The 23119-nt window shown below is 30.4% G+C and overlaps 2 protein-coding genes across 2 annotated transcripts; both read left to right on the top strand.

The window, feature by feature from the left end:
• Positions 1-1215: 1215 nt before the first annotated feature.
• Positions 1216-4664, top strand: LOC108326680 (protein PSK SIMULATOR 1). Its single transcript, XM_017560292.2, has one exon. The coding sequence runs from the start codon at positions 1886-1888 to the stop codon at positions 3701-3703; it is 1818 nt and encodes a 605-aa protein (XP_017415781.1). The 5' UTR covers positions 1216-1885; the 3' UTR covers positions 3704-4664.
• Positions 4665-9000: 4336 nt separating this feature from the next.
• LOC108325168 (bet1-like SNARE 1-2) lies at positions 9001-15592 on the top strand. The gene is made up of 6 exons (XM_017558187.2): positions 9001-9170; positions 11695-11851; positions 12806-12862; positions 12941-13000; positions 13096-13181; positions 15220-15592. Exons 1-6 carry the CDS (start codon positions 9157-9159, stop codon positions 15245-15247), a joined length of 402 nt encoding a protein of 133 aa, XP_017413676.1. The 5' UTR covers positions 9001-9156; the 3' UTR covers positions 15248-15592.
• Positions 15593-23119: the final 7527 nt, after the last annotated feature.

The raw sequence follows: 23119 nt of genomic DNA, 5'->3' as shown, positions 1-23119 counted from the left end.
ATGGAGATACTATGTCTTGATTAAAATAACTCATTTCCTACATTTTTTTTTTAAATCTTATCATTTTTAATTATTTTATCTAATAAAATGAAATTCCAATTATGTCACGGTACTATACTTTTGCTTACAAATATACCTAAACTAATTATTATTTAACAATAATGATAATCATGCTATATTCGTGCAATAAAATAAAATTTATTACAATTTAATATCTGTGAAAAAAAAAATCCATAATATTTATAAAACGCTTATCCATTTCATGCAACCTAAACTTTGTTTTTAATCAAAGAGCCATAAAAGGCTAAACACATTGGATTTAACTTCGATTTGGATAATTTTATAGTAACACTGTTAAACTTAACAATTGAATTGCATATAAACAAAGATTAATTTTAGTGAAATTAAAAGACTCCAGAAAAAAAAAAATTACAAAAAAACTTAGTAATATACAATTTTTTTTTTACCTAATTTCCCCTGTAAGATGGAAGACATTTGATTGTCTTGCACCTTGATATTCCATTCACTCTTCAAATTGGTATAAGATTAGAATATGACTCGTTCAATAATTTCAAATTTGGCACATAGTCAAAGGGGTTATGATTGTGAGCCACAAATTAAAACCCTAATTCTAATGCAATTTTATCACCATTTCCTAGCAATGATGAGAGCTTTAAGTAGATCCTAAAAATTTCTTAGTTTATGACTTTTATGACTGGTTTCATTCCTCACCATTTTTAACCAAAATCAACTTATCTCTTTCACACCCAAATTCCCATGATTTTGGTTCGAAATTTCAATTAGGGTAAGCATCCCTCCCATTCAAACCAACCTCTTTCTGATTTTGCTGATATAAAATAAAACGAAGAAAAGAAAAGTATTAAATAAATAGAAAATATCACAAAAATTCAAAGATGAAAAGTTATAATCTTAGAAAATAAATATAAAAGACCCATTTTTTTGGGAACAAATTTCGGTCTCTAATATTTAAAACTTTTACACCCAGAGACAAGATACCATTAGCAACTTTTTCTTCTGTTAAGCATTGAAAATTCAGAAAGTGTAATAGGAAATTTCGTGAAGCAACTTGGATAATTAAATATAATTTGCCCAAATTCTAAAGAATGGGTTAAATAAGATTCACACATTAGAACATGGAAGAAGGAATTGAATGAATGGAGCAGCTACAATGCTTCCAAATTTAAAAACCCTTTAGTCCACATTCCACTTTCTAAAATTCTGATACCACTTTTCTAAGACCAGACACCAATCATCAAACAAACCAAACTCTCACACTTCAAAAACTAACACAACACAACACTTTTTCTCTCAAACAACCTCTCTCTTGTTATTGCTGCACTGTTCAATCAAGTACACCCATCATCTTCCCTCTCTTCACGCCTGCTATAGCACTCAATTTTGTGGTGCATGCTAGTAACTACTAGTGCTTTTAACTAACCTCTCTTCCCTTGGAACAATTTTCAACCTTCTTCTTCCTCCTCTTCTCATCATGCCACACCTACCTTTCTTCTCTCTCCCAATGTTTTAACTTTCTTCAACACCCTCTGACTTCTCCACTACCTCTTCCATTTACATCATTTCCTTTCCCACCCTTGGTTATTTATCAACATACCCCTCAAACAATTCAACCAAAGTTTGTATCTTCGATAACCCTTTGGCCTTTTCTTCTTCTTCCCCGTAATGGGTCTCTCTCCAATTTCCCTCACAGAGTTTATCCGTTCTTGTGTCTGAGCTTGGGCCTTCGGTATTCGCTGTTCTATGTTCCCAAAGGTTTAGCCTTTGGGGGTGTGGAAGTGGGAGTGTGGGAGTTGCTTTTGGTGTTGGGACATCCCATTTCGAAGAAAGTGTGTGTGTAGCTGCAGCTATGGTTGCTGAAGCTTGGATTGTAAAGATGGGTAACCAGGTAAGTTCCAATCTCAAGCATGCCCTTCTTCTTGAAACTTTGACGAAGAGGAAGCAGAACCACAAGAGGTCAGAGACCAAAGAGACCATAGGTATTCTTTCTTTCGAGGTAGCGAATGTGATGTCCAAAACTGTGCACCTCCACCGGTCGCTGTCGGAGTCTGAGATCTCAAAGCTGAGGAATGAGATCTTGGGCTCAGAGGGTGTCAGGAATTTGGTGTCCTCTGATGAGGGTTATCTCCTTGAGCTGGCTCTGGCAGAGAAGCTTGAGGAGTTGAATAGGGTTGCTAGTGTGGTCTCTAGGATGGGGAAGAAGTGCTCCGAGCCTGCCCTGCAAGGGTTTGAGCATGTGTATGGGGACATTGTTGGTGGGGTTATAGATGTGAAGGAATTGGGGTTCTTGGTCAAGCACATGGAGGGAATGGTGAGGAAAATGGATAGATATGTTAGTGTCACTAGGAATTTGTACAGCGAGATGGAGGTGTTGAATGAGTTGGAGCAAGCAGTGAAGAAGTTTCAGCATAACCAGCACGAGGAGAGTAGGAGAGCTTTTGAGCAGAAGCTCATGTGGCAGAAGCAGGATGTGAGGCATCTTAAGGATGTTTCCCTTTGGAATCAGAACTTTGACAAGGTTGTCGAGTTGTTGGCTAGGACAGTTTGTACCATTTATGCTAGGATTTCTGTTATCTTTGGAGAATCCGCTTTGAGGAAGAATACCCTTGTTCTCGGCCTCGGTGGAGGCTCGCCAGCATCACAAAAGGAATCCGGTTTTGTGTCTGGAAATATCAATGTTCAGACAAATTCAGAGAGGTTGAAGCGCAACCAGAGCAGAAGAAATCGAACTCATTCTGGTTCTGTTGGGAGAACTGCTGCAGCAGAGAGAAAGGGAACTACTAATAGGCCTCAGATTGATTTGAGGAGAGGTGATTTAGCACCTCTTCGACCCGAAGATTTTGGTTTTCCATGTGGAACAAGTCCAGGGAGACTTTTCATGGAATGCCTGAGTTTGAGTAGCTCAGTTTCAAAATTTGATGATGCTGATGATGGCTATGTGGTGAACCGGGAGGACCAACATAGTAGCTGTAGGAGTGCTGTGATGGGGAGTAATAGCATGAAGAGGGACCAATTGTGCTATTCTGGTATTCTAAATCATGCTCAAAATGGTGTTCCTTTCACTGGAGATCTTAGACAAGTCAAATCTGGTGTACAAAGTTGCTCTACATTAGGCCCCAAAAGTAGGTTACTTGTTTATGCTCCTCCATCAACACTTGGAGGCTGTGCTCTTGCATTGCACTATGCCAATGTCATAATCGTCATTGAGAAGCTGCTTCGTTACCCTCATTTAGTCGGCGAGGAAGCAAGGGATGATCTATATCAGATGCTACCTACAAGCTTAAGGGTATCCCTTAAGGCCAAACTGAAGTCATATGTTAAGAATTTGGCCATATATGATGCCCCTCTTGCCCATGACTGGAAGGAGAATCTTGATGGAATACTCAATTGGCTTGCTCCACTCGCTCATAACATGATCAGATGGCAAAGTGAGCGCAATTTTGAGCAACACCAAATTGTTAGCAGGACAAATGTTCTTCTGCTTCAGACATTATTCTTTGCTGATAGGGAAAGGACTGAGGAATCAATCTGCCAACTTCTTGTTGGGTTGAATTACATATGCCGGTACGAGCATCAGCAGAATGCACTGTTGGATTGCGCCAGCAGTTTTGATTTTGAAGATTGCGTGGATTGGCAATTGCAATGTGGAGATTCTTTCATCAGTTGAGTACATTTTGGATTTTAAAATCTTCCATATGGTGGCGAGCATTTTCTTGATTCTAAATATCTTATGACGATATCATATCAATACAAAGTGGAACTAGGAACTTGTTCTTTGAGGATTACTATTGTTGAAGACTTGGAAAGCATAATTGTGTTTATATTACTGTTTGACTTCTGCAGTGGATAAGCAGTCATAGTTATAAAGGGTCATAGAAGTTCATTCTGAACTTGTATATATTTTTATGTACAGATTGCTTATTGCTTAGAGCATGCTTTGTTAGAAACGTTATCATGAATAGCACAGAAACTAGTACTGGTTTCTTAATTTTTAAGCCGGTGTTCATTTGTTGGTGCTTGTATTTCTATTCAAAGAATGAGGGACTTTACATTGCTTGAAATTTGCAGATAGTTCTTACAAAGGGAAATTTTGTACATCAAAGATGCTGTTCCTGTTATAGACCCTTGAACTAAATCTCAAATATTGGTAACTTAGTTTGTAGAATCTGCTACGTTTGAACCCTCAAAGCTGAGATTTTGTGTCTTTTATAGAAAAAGCTCTCTGAAAATGGAACATTAAATTGGCAACTACTTTTCACAATCATGAAAAGATGCAAAAACAGTAATTCTCCCGAGATTCTATGAGTTTCTTTTCGATAAGAAAGAAGAGAGTGGAAAGTCCAACCTTTTGAGATATGTAGAATTTTGTACATGTAAGAGAGAATCAGCTTCATTCTGCTGTAATCTCTTGATTTGTTTCCATTATGGAGCTTGAGAAGCATGTCCTACAACGGTGTAGAGGCCTAGATGAGATTACCATATTGATGAAAGCAGTGACTTGTGCTGTCACTGCACTGTTTGAAGCACTTTATAACTACTAACATAGGAAAATCACACTATGACAAGACTGCATTGACATTGCTGATCCACCTGTGTCATCTTCATTTATAACAGCTGAAACTTTATTATCTTCTGCTTGATTTTGTTTCATACGATACCTCTCCATTAAATCCATGCATCGACTTTAGCAACAAGCTAATATTTTCATCTGCAAATCATACAACAAATCACTCCCATTTGTCAATGCCCTGCAAACAGTAAAAATTACGTAATATATTTTATAAAAATAAACTAACTTTTTTAAGAGTTAAAGATATATTTGATTTTTAAACTTATATGGAAAATTGGAATTCCTGTTTCTATTTTAATTTTTAAACTTAAAAAGTAATAAATATAATCATTTTAAGTCAATGCTAATTTTTGAGGGATATAAAGTGTGGATTCCAGTCTTAAATCTAAAAATTTATAATTTTAAAAATTTATCAAATCTTGATATTAAGCATCAATTTAGTTAAATTTCACTACCAAATTTAGTTAACCTGAAAATCAATCAACAAGAATAATTTTTTGTACCAAAATTTTTACAAGCCATTTGAGAACATAAAGAGTGTAATTCAGCCTCTAAATCTAAAAAATTATGACTTTGAAAATTTTTCAAGAAATAAAAATATAGAATACTATTATGAGCTGTTTGTTGAAGTGACTTTTTCATTTAGTGGTGTATTATTATTAAGTTAATGGGAAACAGAAAGAGTGGCTAGGATGTCAGTTGAATTAATATAATTAATTAGTAAGTCCAGGCTGGGAAAGTAGATGGGTAGAAGATGGCATTGATTCAGTGACTTTGGCAATAAAAAGAGGTTGCAAAGAGTGTGAGTGTGTAGTTGGATGACATTAATCTTTTGTGGGGGTTGGGTTGGCTTGTTTTTGTGGGGGTTCTTCTCTCCTTTCATCACTTGCCTTTTCATTATGTCACAAAAAAATCAAAGGGCCACACTTCTTAGATTCTTCTTTTTCATTAACATATGTCTTTGTTTGTGGTCTTCATGAAATCACATCCCATATAAATATCATCAACATGTTTTCAAAATTACTTTAATAGGCTATGTGTTTTTTGGTTTCAAAATTATTTTTGAGTTTTTCTTTTGTTCCTTTATAATTTTTTTTCTCAAATTTTGTTTTTTTTTATTTTTGTGTTTTTCTTAGCCATGTTAATTAGTATTTCAAATACTTTTTTGGACTTTTCTTTGAGTCACTTGGGAATTTTTATCACATGTTTTTATGTGATGACTGGTCAAGTTAGCAAAGCCAGTAATGGAATATAATTGTTTTCCGAGGAAACTAGAAAAATATAATTATTTTTTACACTTATTAGTATATCGTTAAAATTAAAAAATTAGTAAGGAACAACCCTCGTCCTGTTTATATGAAATTTAATTAGCTCTAAATTTAAATTATTAGAAATTTTATTTATATATAATACTTTTTATACTTTTTTATTTTTTTTGTACCAAATGATTTTTTTTTTCGTTTTTCATTTTGAATTTTAAATAAAAATTCAGTTTCAATTAATGTATTTATCATTTTAACATTTAAAAAATTTACTATAAAAAATTAAGAAAAAAAATCAATTAAACCTAAGATATATAATCATGTTAATTAAAAAAAAAAATTTGTTTCCTCATACATTATTTCTACTCAACCAATTTCAACCAAACCTTGAAGTCAAATGATTTTAGGGTTCTAAACATAGAGAAGTGATTAATAATAGGTTGTTGTGTGCTTGGGAAGCACTTATAACTTCTTCACCAATATAGTTTGTAGTCAATTTTGAATTAATGGCTTCTTTACAACAATGGGTACTTTTGTACCATTCAAACACTTACCATTGTTGATGTTACTTTTTTAACCCATTGTGGTAAGGTTTCAAGACAAACTTTGTGTGCAATAAATGTAATAATTGGAACCCAAAATTTAATTTCCAAACTTTGGTAAGAAACTTTAGATAGTGATTTGATATGTGATAATCACAAATCCTTTTTATTTTAATTAGATTTTTTAAAAATTAAACTAAGTGGATCATGTGTAATTTTATTATGGTCCCCACTAAAACTACTTTAGTAACATTTTTCAATGTGAATATTTAACTCACTTGTGTGTCCTACTTGAAGAAATTGCATGTGCACACTTTCTTATCAAACTTAGAATTTTTTTTCAACTTCAAACTTAGATGTGACTCATTTTTCCTTTATCTCATGCACCCAATTACATCCAATTATATAAGGCTACTTGAGCTTAATCTTCCATTCCCATAAAGTAAATACTTTTAAATTTGGTCTAAGTTAAAAATAAAATTTTCATACAATAACATTGCAAAACGTTTTTACAAATTACTTTCTGCTTAAATTAGCTTTAGCTTATTTGTTCAAATAAATCTTTAATACAAGTTATCTACAAGAGAAAAAATAATAGAAATAAAAAAGTATTATTTTTATATAATTTGGATTACCTTACACATGATGTAAATGTTAAAATTTTAATGTTAGTTTTATTAACAAATTTATTTTGATTTATGTATAAGATAATTTTAATTTATAGGAAAATTATTTTTCTTTTTTAATTTTCTGTTCATATAAATATTTACAAAGAAATGTATTCAACCATACATTTTTATGAATAAGAAGGTTAAGTAGGAGTACCCTTTGCAGCTCAAATAGTTTCTCTAGCAATTTTGCATAGAAAAATTACGTAAAGTGATTTTTAAATTTTGTTTGATTAGGAAAAGTTACAAAACGTAGAAGAGAGAAAAAATAAATGAAAAATGAAGACAGATTCACCATGAATTAATATATTAAAATATATAATAATATCGAAAATTTTCTCAGTGTAGAATTTTGAAAAAAATTATTTTTAAGTGTAATTATCTTCTGTATAAAACACGTAATCACTAACTTTCTTGCAACGAATCTATCTAACTTTTATTTTTAATATTTCACACACTAAACAATTAAAAATTACAAATTAAAATATATTTTAAAGAATTTATTTTCCCTTTTTTAATTTTTCAATCAGAACTCCTTCAGTCTTTTATACGAAATAAACAATATAAAAGTTGCGTAGCAAATAAAATAAGTAATTAAAACTTTATTTTTTAACTTGTCCCCGTAAATTTTTATAATTAATAAATAGTTAAAATACTAATTAAGTTTTTTTTTCAGTTTTGTGAATTTAGTGTTAATATATTTTTTAAATAATGTCATAATTTTAGTTAATTTAATACTTTTTAAAACTTTTATTTAAATAATTAAAAAATTGAGAATAATATATATTATATGTCACTTACTTATTTTTTTAAATTTTAATTATATTTATTTTTTAATTGAAAATATTTTCACTTAATATAATGTCACGAACATTAAATATCCAAATTACAATATGTGTCTTAATCAATGTTATAATGTTTTATATTCAGTGTGGTTTATATATATTGATTATATTTGTTCAATTCAATTTTAATTTTTTTGAAATAAAATAATATTACCTTTTTCTAAATTAAGGTTTTAGGTTGAAATAATATTTTTATTTTTCACGTCTTTTTCTTCTCAAACTATATCAAAATTATTCACATTTTTGTTAAATATTTTTTATTTAAAATTATAATTATAGTGAAAATTTTACAAGCTAATTGACTAATACCATTTGTTCAAAATGTTAAAAAGGTTAAAAATCACATAAACTATTTAATATTTTATGTGATTTTTAGATTAAAAATCAATTAAACTATTAAATACTTTTTTAATTTTAGGTTAAAAATTAATTAAATAATTTAGCTTAAAAATTAGTAAAAAATTTATATATGTACTTTTTTAAAAATCATAAAATTGTTTGATTTATTAAAAAAAATTGAAATTAAATTGAAAAAGTTGACAAATAAAAAAATTAAGGACAATAAGTAATCTACTGTCAATACATCACTACTATCATGTGAGAAAATACTGGTTTAACACAAACTTTTTTTATTAAGAAATTTTAAAAAATAATAATTAATAAAATAAAATAAAATAATCCCAAGCGAATAACCTATATTATTTACTGTCTGTTAAGACTAAATCGATAAAAATTAATAAAAAATTGAGACCTTATTAAAAAATAATATTACAACTCAATTAATATAAACAAATTAAGATAAAGATTAAATTAGTATTTTAACCATAATAAATTAATAAAGTTACATCTTCAAATTAGGGCTATAACTATTATATAAATAAGTGTAAGAGCTTTTAATATATAAAATATCTTAGGTGAGGCTAATCTTGTTTTTTATTATAATTATTCTGATATCATATATAAATAATTTTATTGATTAACAATGTCAAACACTTTTATTTTATACGCATAAAAATTAAATTCATTAGTAAACACATGAAAAGATACGACATCGTATTGATATGTTATCATGAGTTATGAACCCCATCCAGTTACACACTGGTTTCTTTCTCGGATCTCGAAAAGAAGAAACTTTCTCACCATTTTCAGCACAGATTCTCGGCATCCAAACAAGAACAAGATCTTGCACATAATCATCAAATTCTCCGCGAGTCCTGAGACGTATTGCGAGCAATGAGTTACAGAAGGTTCGTTCTCGAAAAGACACATTTTGATCTTTAATCTGTTCTTTCGATTTTAATTTATGCGTTTTAATTTTTAAATTGTAAAGCCTAATTCGCGGCCTTGACGATCATGCGTTCATGTCATGTGTTTGTGCTTTGTTCATTCGCTGATTGCAACCTTGTGCGGTTTGAGGATGGGGTAGTTCGCAGGTTTGAAGATTTTGGGGGCAATGGTGGATCTAGATGTTGAATAACTATTAAAAAGATATAGTAAAAACTTCAGTGAGAGTGCATGCATGTATGGTTTCGACTGGTTTTGGGGGGAAATTGTTTTTCTTTTTAATTTCCCAGTTCGCATTTTTAATGTCGGCTGTGGTTAAGGCAAAATAAAGTAATATAATTCCAGAAACACGCAGAGTTTTTGAAATTATGGTTTTTGTTTTCTAAATTAATCCCAACCAAGTTTGCCCAAGTAAATTTAGTAATGTGCTTGAGTCCACACTAAGAGGTAGAAGTTATCATGGCTGCTGGGAAAGATGTGAAACAATTGCTAAATGGTCAATGCTTCTTCTACTGATTCTGAAAAATAAGAGTGAGGATTTTAATAGGGTGACAAGATTTGGAAAATTGGAGGTTTTCGAGTTCAAACAAGATTGTAAGCTGTGGTGCAACAGGAAGGTCGTTTCTTTGGGCCGAGGGTTTACATGCTGGAAACTACTTGTAGGGGAAAGGCCGCGCACACACTACACTCCACAATGCATCTACTGTTCCAAACAAGGGAAGTAGGAATGCCCTGGAAAGTGAAAACTATTTTACTTGTTTTTAGATCGAGTTAGCTTAAATTGTGGTTTGTAGTCTTGTTTATGATTATGAACGAACTATGACCTTGAGACTATCTCTTTTATTTCGCATCTTGAGACTACTCTAGGTTTTCTGTGCAGTATAGCAAAAGGTTTTCAGGGAAAAAGACATGGGTTATTTTGATTTGTTAGGAAGTAGAGAGGGTGAAGATATCATTCAATTTCAATTTTCTTTTATCATTTATTTTCATATGTTAATTTTGTGTCTGAGTCCGTGTTCAAGAAGAGTATAACTTTTGCCTGAGTCCGTGTTCAAGTAGAGAGGGTGAAGATATTATTTTTGCCTTGGTTGTATGAGAATTTTATGTCTGAGTCCGTGTTCAAGAGCATGGGAGATTGAGTTAGCGGGCTTTTGCTAAAGTGGCTTGTTTGTTAAAATAATACTTGTACTGGATTCATGGCCATTTTGCTCATATAATATTTAACTTTTTTCTAACTCACGAATGTGAGACTTGTTCTTCAACATTTAACACAAATTCAACTAGCTTGACCCAAGTGTGACTTGTCTTTACTTTTCAGCCTGGGCTTGTTAAGTTTTGGGTCTCAAAAGGCTAGAAGTTTTGCTTTCATTTATTATAGTGGCTTTGTGCTACACTTTTTTGAGTTTTCAAGGCCTCAGGCTTGATTTTATTTTGACACTATTCTTTTGTCCTAGCCTTTTAAAATACAAATTTTGGGGCTTTCACTTTCGTTTGTCACTCTATTTTTTGTATGGAAGGATTATTCCTTCTCTTCTTGATTGCAATGATCGAGGAGAGTAAATATGCAGGCAGAATAGAGAACCATAAAAGGAAACGAAAAATATGCAATTTCTAATATTAAACTAGGAACTCTTAAAATACAGAAACTGAAATAAAAAAAAAAAAAACAGAATATTGTTATATAATCCCTTAAATTATGTGATGCAGCAGGATCACATAATATCGGAGTTTGAGATTTCCTTCTGACGAGTTCTATACGTTTTTCTCGTGTTATTTCAGATTTCATATTGTCAACATTTGTTTTAGTGCACTCTGCTGTATTTTTTTTTCTCTTATCATCTATATGAGGGAATTATTACCAAAAGAAACCTGTAAAATCTATTATCTGAAGTTTAGTTAGGTGAGGAAAATTCATTGGTATAATTCTGTAAGCAAAAGGGTATAGAAAATTGTGTGTTTACACGACATATGCTATCATTTTCCATGTAAAGAGTGTTGGCAGTAGCTTAAGGCCTATCTTGAGATAAATACTCTGTTTGATTATTGTCAAATCGGTTCCCTCCATAGGACCTTGTCTCTAAAACTGCATTTTCTCTTGCTAAATTTGTTTTTTCAAATCTGGAATCATCTTGATTCACACTGCTTCTCATGAATATTTCTTCTTCTTGTTTTATAGTTTTTCAGGAAGTGATTGATTTCATTTATGCTATCAGCAATTATTCATTGCCATTTTTTTTTAATTTTTTTAACATTAACATGATTGACTATTGAAATTAGATTGTTTCATGTTTGGAGTTCAAACCGTTGAGATCCAAACCAACTTTTGAGTTACTGTTATCCTATAAAATCTGATATGGGGTAATGCTAATGTTTATTTTCTTCTAGTAGGCTTTGATGTTCTTAATTTGATTTCTTTGTTCTAAATTTTTGTGAAATATTATTACTCTCTTGTGTATTAACTCTCAACTGTTTAATTTTCAAATACAGAGATAATCGTCCTTCCAGATCATCAGTGGTAGATGGTTTTGATAGTCTGGAGGAGGGTGGTCTAAGGGCTTCTTCCTCTTACTCACGTGATATTAATGAGCATGATAATGATAAAGCCATAGAGACTTTGCATGACAAAGTTTCCTTTTTGAAACGAGTAAGTTTTATCTATCCAAGTATTGTTTCTTTTTTGAAGTATTAACTAAATTAAGGTCTTCGTGCCTGGCTATATGAAATGGAAAGATTCATGGAACAGTTCTGCCAGTGTTGAAAATATTTCTTGCCATGGCTCAATTTTTGTTGAAGTTTGGCTATACTTTTGGCACATATGTTGTTTCTAATTTGCCCATTACCGTTTTGGATCATTAGCTGAGATATTGGGAAATGTCTGCCTTGTTTCTAATTTGCTGCTCTATTGTAAAAACGAATGTGTTTGTACTTTTCTTTAATGGGCATCAGTTGATTTGTAAATAAGCGGTTCTGAATTTATGTTAACTGCGGGTCCGGTAGTGCTTGTGATTAGTTCATCAAGGTTATGTGTGTGCGCATGTATGCCATGACCTTTGTTCCTTCTTCAGTGGCTTTTATGGTTGATATAGGAATTGAGAAGTACAATTAATGTTCTCATTAGTATTAAAATTATTATCTGATTTCATATTATACCATTTACCCCTCTAATTAATTAAATAAATTTTTCCATCTCTTACTATTCGTCTTTTGTGGCAATTTCATGATAAATGTGTAAAATAATTAAAGAGTATGTTATATTTGTCAAAATATAGTAATTAATATTGTTTTGAACTTCTAAAATTATAAATAATAGGAAACAACATTTTACTAAAAACTGATAGTATAAGGCGTGAAGGTAGCAATTGCTGGCGAACTCATCCATTTAAACAAAAATTTTCTTGTCTTTTTCGTATTGGATTTCTTTTAAAGTATGAATGATTGGTCAGTTACTACTTTAATGCCTAAGAAATTATTTAGCCTATGGGTTTCGTTGGATAAGGTTCTAATTATTCATTTACTAATTTGCTTGGAGGAACCACTAAAATGAAATGATCTGTTGATTTATATTTTATTGGACTGTTAATATTTACTTGATCAACAGTTAACAGGTGATATACATGAGGAGGTTGAGAGTCATAACCAGTTACTTGATCGGGTGGTATGTAAACAATACACTTCGTGTGTTTCTGTCAGAAACTCTCTTCCATTATTCTAATTGGCTTCCGTTGTAAATTAGGGTAACAAAATGGATGCGTCAAGGGGTATGATGATGGGAACCATGGATCGATTCAAGAAGGTAATGTTTTTTCTGCATTAATGTGCCTCATTTTGTCTTGTTTTGATTTTACATGATTGGAAAATTATTTAGTGTGCAAAAACCGTATTTTGTAGGTTTTTGAGAAGAAATCAGCGAGGAAAACGTGCTCATATGTGGGTTATTTCACACTTGCCTTCATATTCGTATACTATCTTATTAGGTAAAATGATTCAATTCTCTTTTTACTGTTTGACCTGACATGACTGAAATTAATATTTATGAGAAAAATCTTAGATCCTGTCTTTAATGTTATACATGTTTATACTCTCGTTAGGTTATTAAACAAGGTAATCTTTAAGAAACATAATTAAACTATCAAGGCATTTTTTCTTGTGCTCGTCCTTGAACACTAGTGCGGTTGAGTTTCTAACAATCTTGCTAGGACTCGCTAATACAGTTGTTGGCTCAATTCTGCAGACATAAATGATAGTGAGAAATGCAATCTAACACACTTTAACTGCAGATCTAGGACCCCTAGTTAGATGGAGCATTTTATTTAAATAATAATAATAATAATTATTATTATTATCATTATCACTAGGGATGGCAAAAAAATCCACGTCCACGGATATTCGTGGATAAAATCCGTGACGGATGTAGCGGATTTTTTAATACCCGCCTATAAACGGGTCAGGTGCAGGTATTATATTATCTGTACCTGCGAATATGCGCTACCTGCAAAAAATAAAAATAAAAATAAAAATTTAATTTATATTTTATTAAGTTAAATTTAATTAAAATTAACACTAGTTTATATTTTATAAGTTAAATATAATTAAAATTAAATTTTAATTTATATTTAATTTAATATATATTATATTTTATATATTTTTTGTAATTTTATTTAAGTTTTATTATAGTATTTTATAAAAATATATTTTTTTAAATATTTACGGGTATTCACGGATATCCGCGGGTAACCACGGATATTTACGGGTTTTAAAATATTAGCTGATATTTTTTAAGCGGATATCCGTACGGGTAACAGGTTAGGTAGTGGATAAAATTTTTTTGTCGGGTAGGCACTATTCGTGCTCGACCCGTTGCCATCCCTAATCATATCATGGAATGGAATGCAATGCATAGCTCAATAATGTTCAAAGTACCTGAAGAGCTGAAATTGTTATGAAATGTAAGAAACAATCTAGCGAATAAAACGAGAAGTGCTAGCAACACCCTTTTTTTTAACACATTTTTTATTATTGACTAAACTTTATTAGAAATTACAATTTTTTTTGAGTCTCAGATTCTTTTTAAAGAGTTTCTATCCTCTGATTTTGTAAACAATTTTAGTCAGTATGAGAATGTGTATTGAAAAGAGTGTGTTGGATAGTGGATTGCTGGAACTTCTCAAGACAAGTTGACACTGAAATGATAATCTGGGATTAAAAAATGAGGATGCAAAGTTCAAAAATTTCTCTATATATACTTAAAATTTTCTCAGAATGAGAGGGTGCATTTGCACACTCCAAAGTCTCTTAACACTCTCTCGTAAGCACTCTCTTGTTGGATGAAATTCACGAGACCCACAAAATATGCGGGTCTCATTTACAAACTTGTAAGACACATGATATTAACTAATAAGAGAGAGTGTATTGAAAGAAATAGTATTAGAGAGTCTATTAAACGAATCATGGGATATTGATGTTGTTATTGAACGAAGAATTTTAAAATTTCAGGAAATTTAAAATGTTTGAAATTTCCTATATTTTTTAAATAATTGTTGGATAAATTTGAAACTTAGTTTGGAAAGGATAATTTAATTTCTATCATGTCGAATATATATATATATATATATATATATATATATATATATATATATATATATATATATTCAAAATTGAAATTTTAATATCAAAGGTTAGCCACTTTAAAATATTTAATGTGAGAGAAAAACATAGATGTGATAGATAAGATAGTTTGAAGAGTTTCAATTTTTGTTTATATAAAATTTGAAATTATCTAATTTAAGTACTCAGATTATTTATAAACTTTTAGACTTTAAATTTTTAAAATTTCCCTATCCAAATAACATACTTCACCATTAAACACTTTAAATTCTCTAAAAAAAAGTGAATTACCCTGCAAAAATTCCTCATCTATACGCAACATAAATGTATTTGTCTGGATCATGTTCACTGGCACCCCCTGTAACACGAGATGTTTACTATTCACTGATGCAAGCTATGCATTTACAGGATCCTAGGATATTTTACGCTTGGGTAAGAACGTGTTCCTAAAAGATCGTAGATTTGGTCCTGTGATGGATGTTTGGAAGAAAAATGATGGAATCATGTGGTCTTGTGCTGCAAAATGTTGGAACCATTCTATTCCATTTTGGTTGAGATAGTTTGAGACTCACCTGTGATCGCAAAAACTTGTTGCATACATGAAGCTTAAGGAAAGTCTATATTGTATACTTCCTCTGTTGACCTGGTTCTGTATCCATTTTTTCATAGTTGAAAAGTATAGGTTTGAGATAATTTATTATGTAAATTCCTGGTATATGAGATGATTATATTCAATTGTAAGTAGAAAAAGTATATCATAAAACTTTGTTTTTTTTTTTTCTTTGGAGGATTCACTTTCTATCCAAAACCATATAAATCGATACTTCAGGTGTTGGAAATGCTATCAATTACCATGAACTTTTAAATTATATATTAAGCTTTTCAATTTTATTTTGGTACTAAAAAGGATGGTCCTGCAATTCATCCTTGGTGAATTTTTTTTAAGAGATCATGTGATGAGTATACCTTGCATAATGCGATTCTGTCATCAGATAGTGTTCTTCATTTATCATCTTATTATAACTTTCTATGCATCAATCAAGATTTTATCATTTTTTCTATAAGGTTGATACAGTCAAATTAACTATACAAGGTATATTAAACGAAGAATGGATAATAACTCGAACAGTTTTACACTTTGAAGCACATCGAAAGTAAATTTTGAACACTGACCTTGACATCAAACATTTGCATGGACATAAAGATTGTGAAAGAGATTATGAATAATCTAATAATCAATAACATCATAAATACAAATGAATACTTGCAGTTTATCTTATAATATCTTTGATACTTTGATACCTTAAAGCATGGGGAGTACTCTCTTTGCTTGATCAAGAAGTATTTCAATTCAGGTGTGGACAGTAACTAGTGATAAGAAACATCAACGGCAAAATGGTGAGAAAGTCAATAACATCTTTCATGCTTTGTTGATTCAATTTGAATGTTCATGCTTGTTTTTGCTACTACTTGCTTCTTTCATAATTTGTCTTTTTGGATGGACATAATTTGTTTATTATGTATTTTATTTTCAGTAAACGTTCCTATATGATTTCTGTTATTATTAAATTTTATTTCTTTTCTTCTATACCATTATGATGTAGCACTCCAATCATATATGAAATAATCAAAGGGAAAGTCATCTCAAATGTATAATCCAAATTTCAACAAAAACAACTTCTTAGAATTGATATACATTGTTTTGGAAAGTAATTTTTAACAATAATGTGAAGAATGAAATTCAAATTACCTCAAATCATTAAATGTTTGTTTAAACAAAATTGAAAATTGGGAGAATGATTAACTATCACACATTTACTTAAATCCATACTTATTAGACATTGAGAGCTTGATAAATTACAAAATGTACACTTCTTGTAAATTGAAAATGTACTTTGAAACACATTAGAGAAGAAGCCTACACTAAAAGGAGATTCACCCATAAATTTGATGAAAAAACACATCACTTATAACATAGTAATGCATCAACAGGATTTATGAAAAAAAGTGAACATGGAGTTAATTAAGATGGAAATTAAAAAAATAGGATTTTTAATAATATTAAAAATGAGAGGTGCAAAAAGAGGATTTATGGGGGAAATGTAAAAAAAGTGTTTAAAAGTAAATGTACATAAAAAGGAAGAAGGGTGCACTTAGTATCCTACCTACAGTTGAATGGACCATATTGGCCCATCAGAATCCTAAGCTTAGCCCAGAATACTGGTAAGAAACCAGTCTCAATCAAATCACATGCCTAACAAAAACCAAAATAAGATAAAATCATAAAACTAAAAAAATAAAATAAAATCTAAGTTTAGTGTTTGTTTCTAAAGAATATTCTTGCCTTACTTACGTATCTTTTATTTATATTTAAGTATTTAGATTAATTAAAAATAAAGTTAAATTGTAATATATAAATATAAATTTTATTTTATAAGTTAACTTTGTAAGATTGTATTATATTTAAAATATATTATCTTAAAATGATACAAATTTTTTTATGTGATGAATTTCTCTCATAATTTTTTAACCTTCAACAAATAAAGTTCTAATTTATAACAAGTGTGTTAACAAATATATTACTAACTCATCTACCAATATTAAAAGAAAATTATGTAAGATGCTTTTAATTCATCTTTCTACTTCGCTAGTTAAGTTGTGCCATAATTCATGCCCTAATTTCTTAGCTTCATTAACTCAAAATATTCAGAGTAGGTTTGTTTCTCCTTCAATTAATTCATCTCAATTATTGAATTATATATAAGGATGTAATCATAAAAAATAAATGCACAATTTCACATTTAAAAAGTCTAAAACAACTAAGTTTTGAAAAGAAAAATTAAACATCCAAAGTTTTAAAATAGAGGGTATAAATATTAGTTTGATGACTTAAATATGTTTTATTTTCGTAAATTATTATAACAAATTATGTTTCATAATTATAAATCATTTAATTCATGATGTAAAATATTCTTTCCATACATGAAATGTTTCTTATGTAACAAATGAAAATGAAATTTTATAGTAAAATATATAACTTTTATATGTAATTTATTGAAAAATATATTTTTCAAAAATAAAATATTTTATAATTTAATTTAAAACGAAAACACATTTTTTCATAATAATATATAGGGTTAAATATGATTTTAGTCCCCCAACTATCAAGCGATTTTAGTTTTCGTTTCCCTTTCAAACTCTAGTAAACTTTGATCCTTATCCTTAAGGAAATTATAATTTTTAGTCCTCCATGACTAACGACGTTAATTTTTTTCTTAGGTGGCTAACAATGTACCACATCATTTTTCCTTTTTTCGAAACGTGTCAATCCTTCTCTACATCTTCACGCTGAGCTTCTCTCCCTCCCTTTCCCTCCGTCTCCGGGTGGTAAACTATCTCCCTCTCCCACTCTGTCTCCATCGCCGGCGAGGAGCCCACCGCACTCACCAAGATCGGTGATCTTTGTGAGACAGACCCTTATCACTTGAGGAAAATGCTGACCTTGAAACCAAGCTCTGAACAGAATCACCTTTGCTTCTGTTGAGTTGTTCACGATTTCGATCTCGGTGGCTCTATGTTTTTTGTTACAGGTTTTTTTGCCTTATTTGTTGATCCGATGGGAAGGTGATTGACAAGAGGGAGGCGAAGACCGAGGAGATGTCGAAGTAAATACCAATTTTTTTTGGTTGATGAGTATTTTCGTAAGGTGATTTGTTTTTGAATTTGGTGAAACGTTGATGGTGATTGTAAGTGGTTCAAGGGTTTTTATACATTTTTTATGTATGGATTTGGAAGTAGTTCCATCTTCCAGGGATTTGTTGAAATGTTGCAATTGTGGATTTGGTTAGACAGCACGAGAAAGCTGTATCAAATTGGCATGAAAGAGAATTAAAATATGAGACCACTAATAGAAGTCCAGTTTTAAAAACACCATCTCTCTGCTTTTCTTTACTCATTCTGGAATTCCTTCCTTCCACAGGTTGAGTCCTGTTTCTCTAGCTGTGCTGCCATCACCGTTCGGCCAAATCTTACCGTTCGGTCCTCTTCATCATTCGGTTACAGTAATCGTTCGGTCATTACCCAAACATTGTTCGGTCTTTCATTTATTCCACTTCTATTATGTTGTTTTGTTGATCGTCACTACCACACCGTTCGGTTCTTCATATATTCCAATTCTATTGCATTGTTTGTTGATTGTAATAGAACGAACATTTACTTATATATATATCCAGACTCGGTTGAGGCATTATTCAATAAAACTATTACGTTTCACATAAATTCATGTTAATCTTTTTAAAACTGATGAATCAAATGAGAAATGACCCTTGTTTCCCTTCCTCTAAAAGGCGCTATCGGCAACTCCCCAAAGACGCACAACCTTTGTTTCCCTTCCTCTGAAAGGCGACTCGATGGTCATCACTTCCATGGCAAACGCCTTGAAGGATCCCCTTGCAGCGTCTGAGGCGTCATCCTCGTCGATTGTGGACGAGAGAATGACGGTGGAGATCCAGAAGAAACAGCGGACGACCGCCTGGGTGGTGTCGCCAAACGTGGCTAACTTTGGATTGAGAATGGTGGTTTCGCGGTCGTCGGTGATGCCTTTAGCCGATTGGAGGGGGTGTTGGGTCGGTGGGTGTTGCTGTTCTCACGGAGAAAGAAGAAGGGATGACCCCTGTTTTGCCCAAGGAAGAAGAAAGGCAACTAACGTCATTTTGGTTTGAAGCTGCGGCGGCCGATGCGGATCGAAGAAGGAGACATTGATGTTTGCATTGAAAAAATCAAACGTGGCAAACGTTAGAAAGAAAAAATGTCTTCACACGTGACCAAACGTTAGCCACCTTAGCTGATTCTTAACGCCGTTGGTTTTGGAGGACGGAAAATTATAGTTTCCTTAAAGAGAAGGATCAAAGTGTACCAAAATTTGAAAAAGAAACAAAAAATAAAATCGCTTGATAATTGAGGGACCAAAAACATATTTAACCCTAATATATAAAACCATGTTGAAAATATCTAATTACATAATAAATATTGCTAACAGTTAGATAGAGAAAAAAAATTACATTAATTAAAAAATCTTGAAGAGGAAAAACCAATTTAAGAATGTGATGTGAATCAGTGACCTACCTATTTCGGACAGAATCAAAGCAATCATTGTCTTTGTTAATTAATCACTTGCATTTACTGCTTCTTGAACAATCATAGAAAGAAATTCTTTCACTTATTATATACTATTTCCCAACTTTTGTGTTTTTTCTATAATTTTTTTTTTTTTGAGAAAGAGTAATCCACACTGCACTCCATTCTTTTTACAATTACCATGTTGTGTTAAAACTTTTCAATCATTGTTAACAATTTATTAATTAACACAGACAGAGTCTGACCCACTAGCAGACTAATCTCACAAATGAGGAACCATAATTACCCATAAAAAACAAAAACAAACTACATCGTTAAACCATAAATCATAGGATAAGTCTTTTCATTAATATGATTACATAAAAGAAAAATAAATTACCTATAAAATTTTATGTATGATTAAAATGTTTTTCTAATCACATTTACTTACCTGAGATTATGTTTAACGTATAAACTTTTTGAGTAGAATTTGAATTCTAATAAAAAAAATAAAATTAATACTATTTAGGGTAATATAACTTACCTATATTCCATAGAAAAAGAAAATTTGTCCTATTTTATATGTCTATGTCTAACATCAACCTCGGATTCAACAGTTAATGTTTGATGATACTTTGCTATAAAAAAAAATATATTTCATATATTAGTTGAAAATTCGTTTTCAAAAATGGATTATAAACTTTGTTACCGTGACACATGTTAGCAGCAACTTTACCTAGGAAGATTCAAATTCCCACGAGACAGATAACTTTTTCCAAGGCGAATATCACGGTCACCTAAAAATCCAATTACATTACTTTATCCATATTTATCTATATTCAAAGACCATATATAAGCATTTTTATATCTATAATTCTTCTTAACCAGTTCATGTTCACAAAATCATGAAAACAAAAATATAACAATTATATAATTATATTATAGATTGACTCTTGAAAACATGTTCTTGTCAATCTCTCACTCAAACAAAATTAGACCTTATAAAACATCAAACTTTTCAGAATGCAAAACTCTAACCCTTAACTTTGTAGTTATGTTTGCCCTTAATTTTATAGTTTACTCCTAAACTAGGCAAAATTGTCCCTAACCTTATTTAATTAGCTATTTAACCTATTAAGTTTCTTCCATGAGTTCCATGAGAGATCGATCACCTTATTGTTTGATGAACTTATTTATCATTATAATTTCTTTGAAGTTAATAGCCATTTATAAAATAAATAAATAAATCCTTCATATTTTTTACAGCCACACCTAAAATCTCAACTATAACTTAACAATAAGACATTTTGTATTTCTATTATTATCATATAATTGAGGAAATAAATGATATAGCCAGTGAAAGGATTTAAAAATAGTTTTCCATATTCACAAAATCATTATTATATACTAGATAGCAAGTGCTATTTATTGAATTTATAGTGTTCAGCTGATCTACAAGTAAACTCTATTCGTGTATTATTTTTTCTACAAGTACTACTTTGTTTATTTTTATTGCAAACTAGTCTAATGATTTACAGGAAACACTTTTGTTTTTTCTATTTAAAAGGTTTTTGTGTTATAATTTCTTTTTTCAAGTTTTTTGTGTTTTTTTTTCGTATTTACAAAAATGTGTAGTATTCTTTTTCTTTAGTTACACTACTAAAATAATATTATTTTGTGACAAAATATTTTTCAAAAAATAAAACCTTTTTCTATAACTATATTAACACGGAAATGTAACAAAATACAATGACATTGTAAAAATAAGTATTATGAAATATTTCTGACAAAAAGTTTTTATTAATAGTGAAAAGGATATATAATTACCATTTTTTAATCCACCGCAAAAGATATACATACAAGTTTAAATAAATAATAGTTTTTCACTGTAAATTATTATGACAGAAAAATCTGAAAATAAAAAATCACTGAAGTTAGTAATTTTGAGTAACAATTATTTCAAATGAAGAATTATTTTACTTAATTGAAATAACATATGTTTAAACAGATTAGACACTACAAATATGTTCAAGAGTTTTTTTTTCATATTATCGGCGATTTTAATTCCGTTTAAATTTGTTTTCTGCGGTTAAAAAAATTATTGGAAAAAACAACGTCGCTAATAATTATTAAAAAATTGCTGTGACTTTTGGAGGTTTTCAAAACTTTCGGTATTAGCAGAAATTTTTACATAAATCGTCGATAACTACTGGGATTTCTAAAACCGCCAATACTTACAGAAATTTTCACGAAATCGCCAATAGTTAATGAAGGTTTTCAAAACCATTAATACTTTTAGGATTTTCCAAAACTGTCAAAAAATCATTTTTTTTTAATTGCGAAAATTATCTAATTACTATAAAAACATGTTTTGATAATAAAAGACATATAGTGAGATAATTTGAAAAAAAATATATTATATATAAAATATACTCTAAACATTGTTAATGTTGTTAAATATAATTATTGAACATAAAAAATAATTAATGTTGTGAAGTACAATTAATATTGTTAAATACAATTAATTATTTAATATAAACAATAGTTAATGTTGTTAAATACAATTAATATTGTTAAATTCAATTAATTATTGAATATAAAAAATAATTAATGTTGTTAAATACAATTAATTGTCACCAATTTTTCAAATATTTTCTCTTTTGTGCTTACAACTCTTTCACTATCCTTTTTCAGATTGGTTCACACCAAGCTCTACGTCTAGGGATGGTAAAAAAATCTGCGTCCGCGGATATCTGCGTATAAAACCCGCGACTATTTATTACCCGCGCGGGTAACGTATTTTAATACCCGCTTCTAAACGGGTCGGATGCGAGTATTATACTATCCAACCTGCGGATACCCGTTACTCGAAAAAAAATAATAAAAATTTAATTAATATTTTTTAAAATAAGTTTTTTTATTACTTTAAAAAAAAGAAAATTTTAATAACAATGACTTAGGATTCCTTTCAGTTACCTTTTTTTTAAAAGAAAAAAAGAAAAAAGGGGTTACATTACTTTTGACCTAACCCTAATAGAGATATCAGACATATACATAGAATCTCATTAGAAAATTCTCTCTTAACGGATGACTTTTTTCTTCTTCCTTCTGGTTCAGCTCGCGCAGGGAGTAGGCTTCATTCCCTCTTCCTCTCTCTCTTGTTTCTGATTGGGGTTTTGTTCCGATTTGGGAT

This window comes from Vigna angularis, chromosome 3 (genome assembly GCF_016808095.1).
Source record: "Vigna angularis cultivar LongXiaoDou No.4 chromosome 3, ASM1680809v1, whole genome shotgun sequence".
Lineage (NCBI taxonomy): Eukaryota > Viridiplantae > Streptophyta > Magnoliopsida > Fabales > Fabaceae > Vigna > Vigna angularis.
The sequence above is the reverse complement of the archived record's forward strand: the minus strand, read 5'-3'. Positions and strand labels throughout refer to the sequence as shown.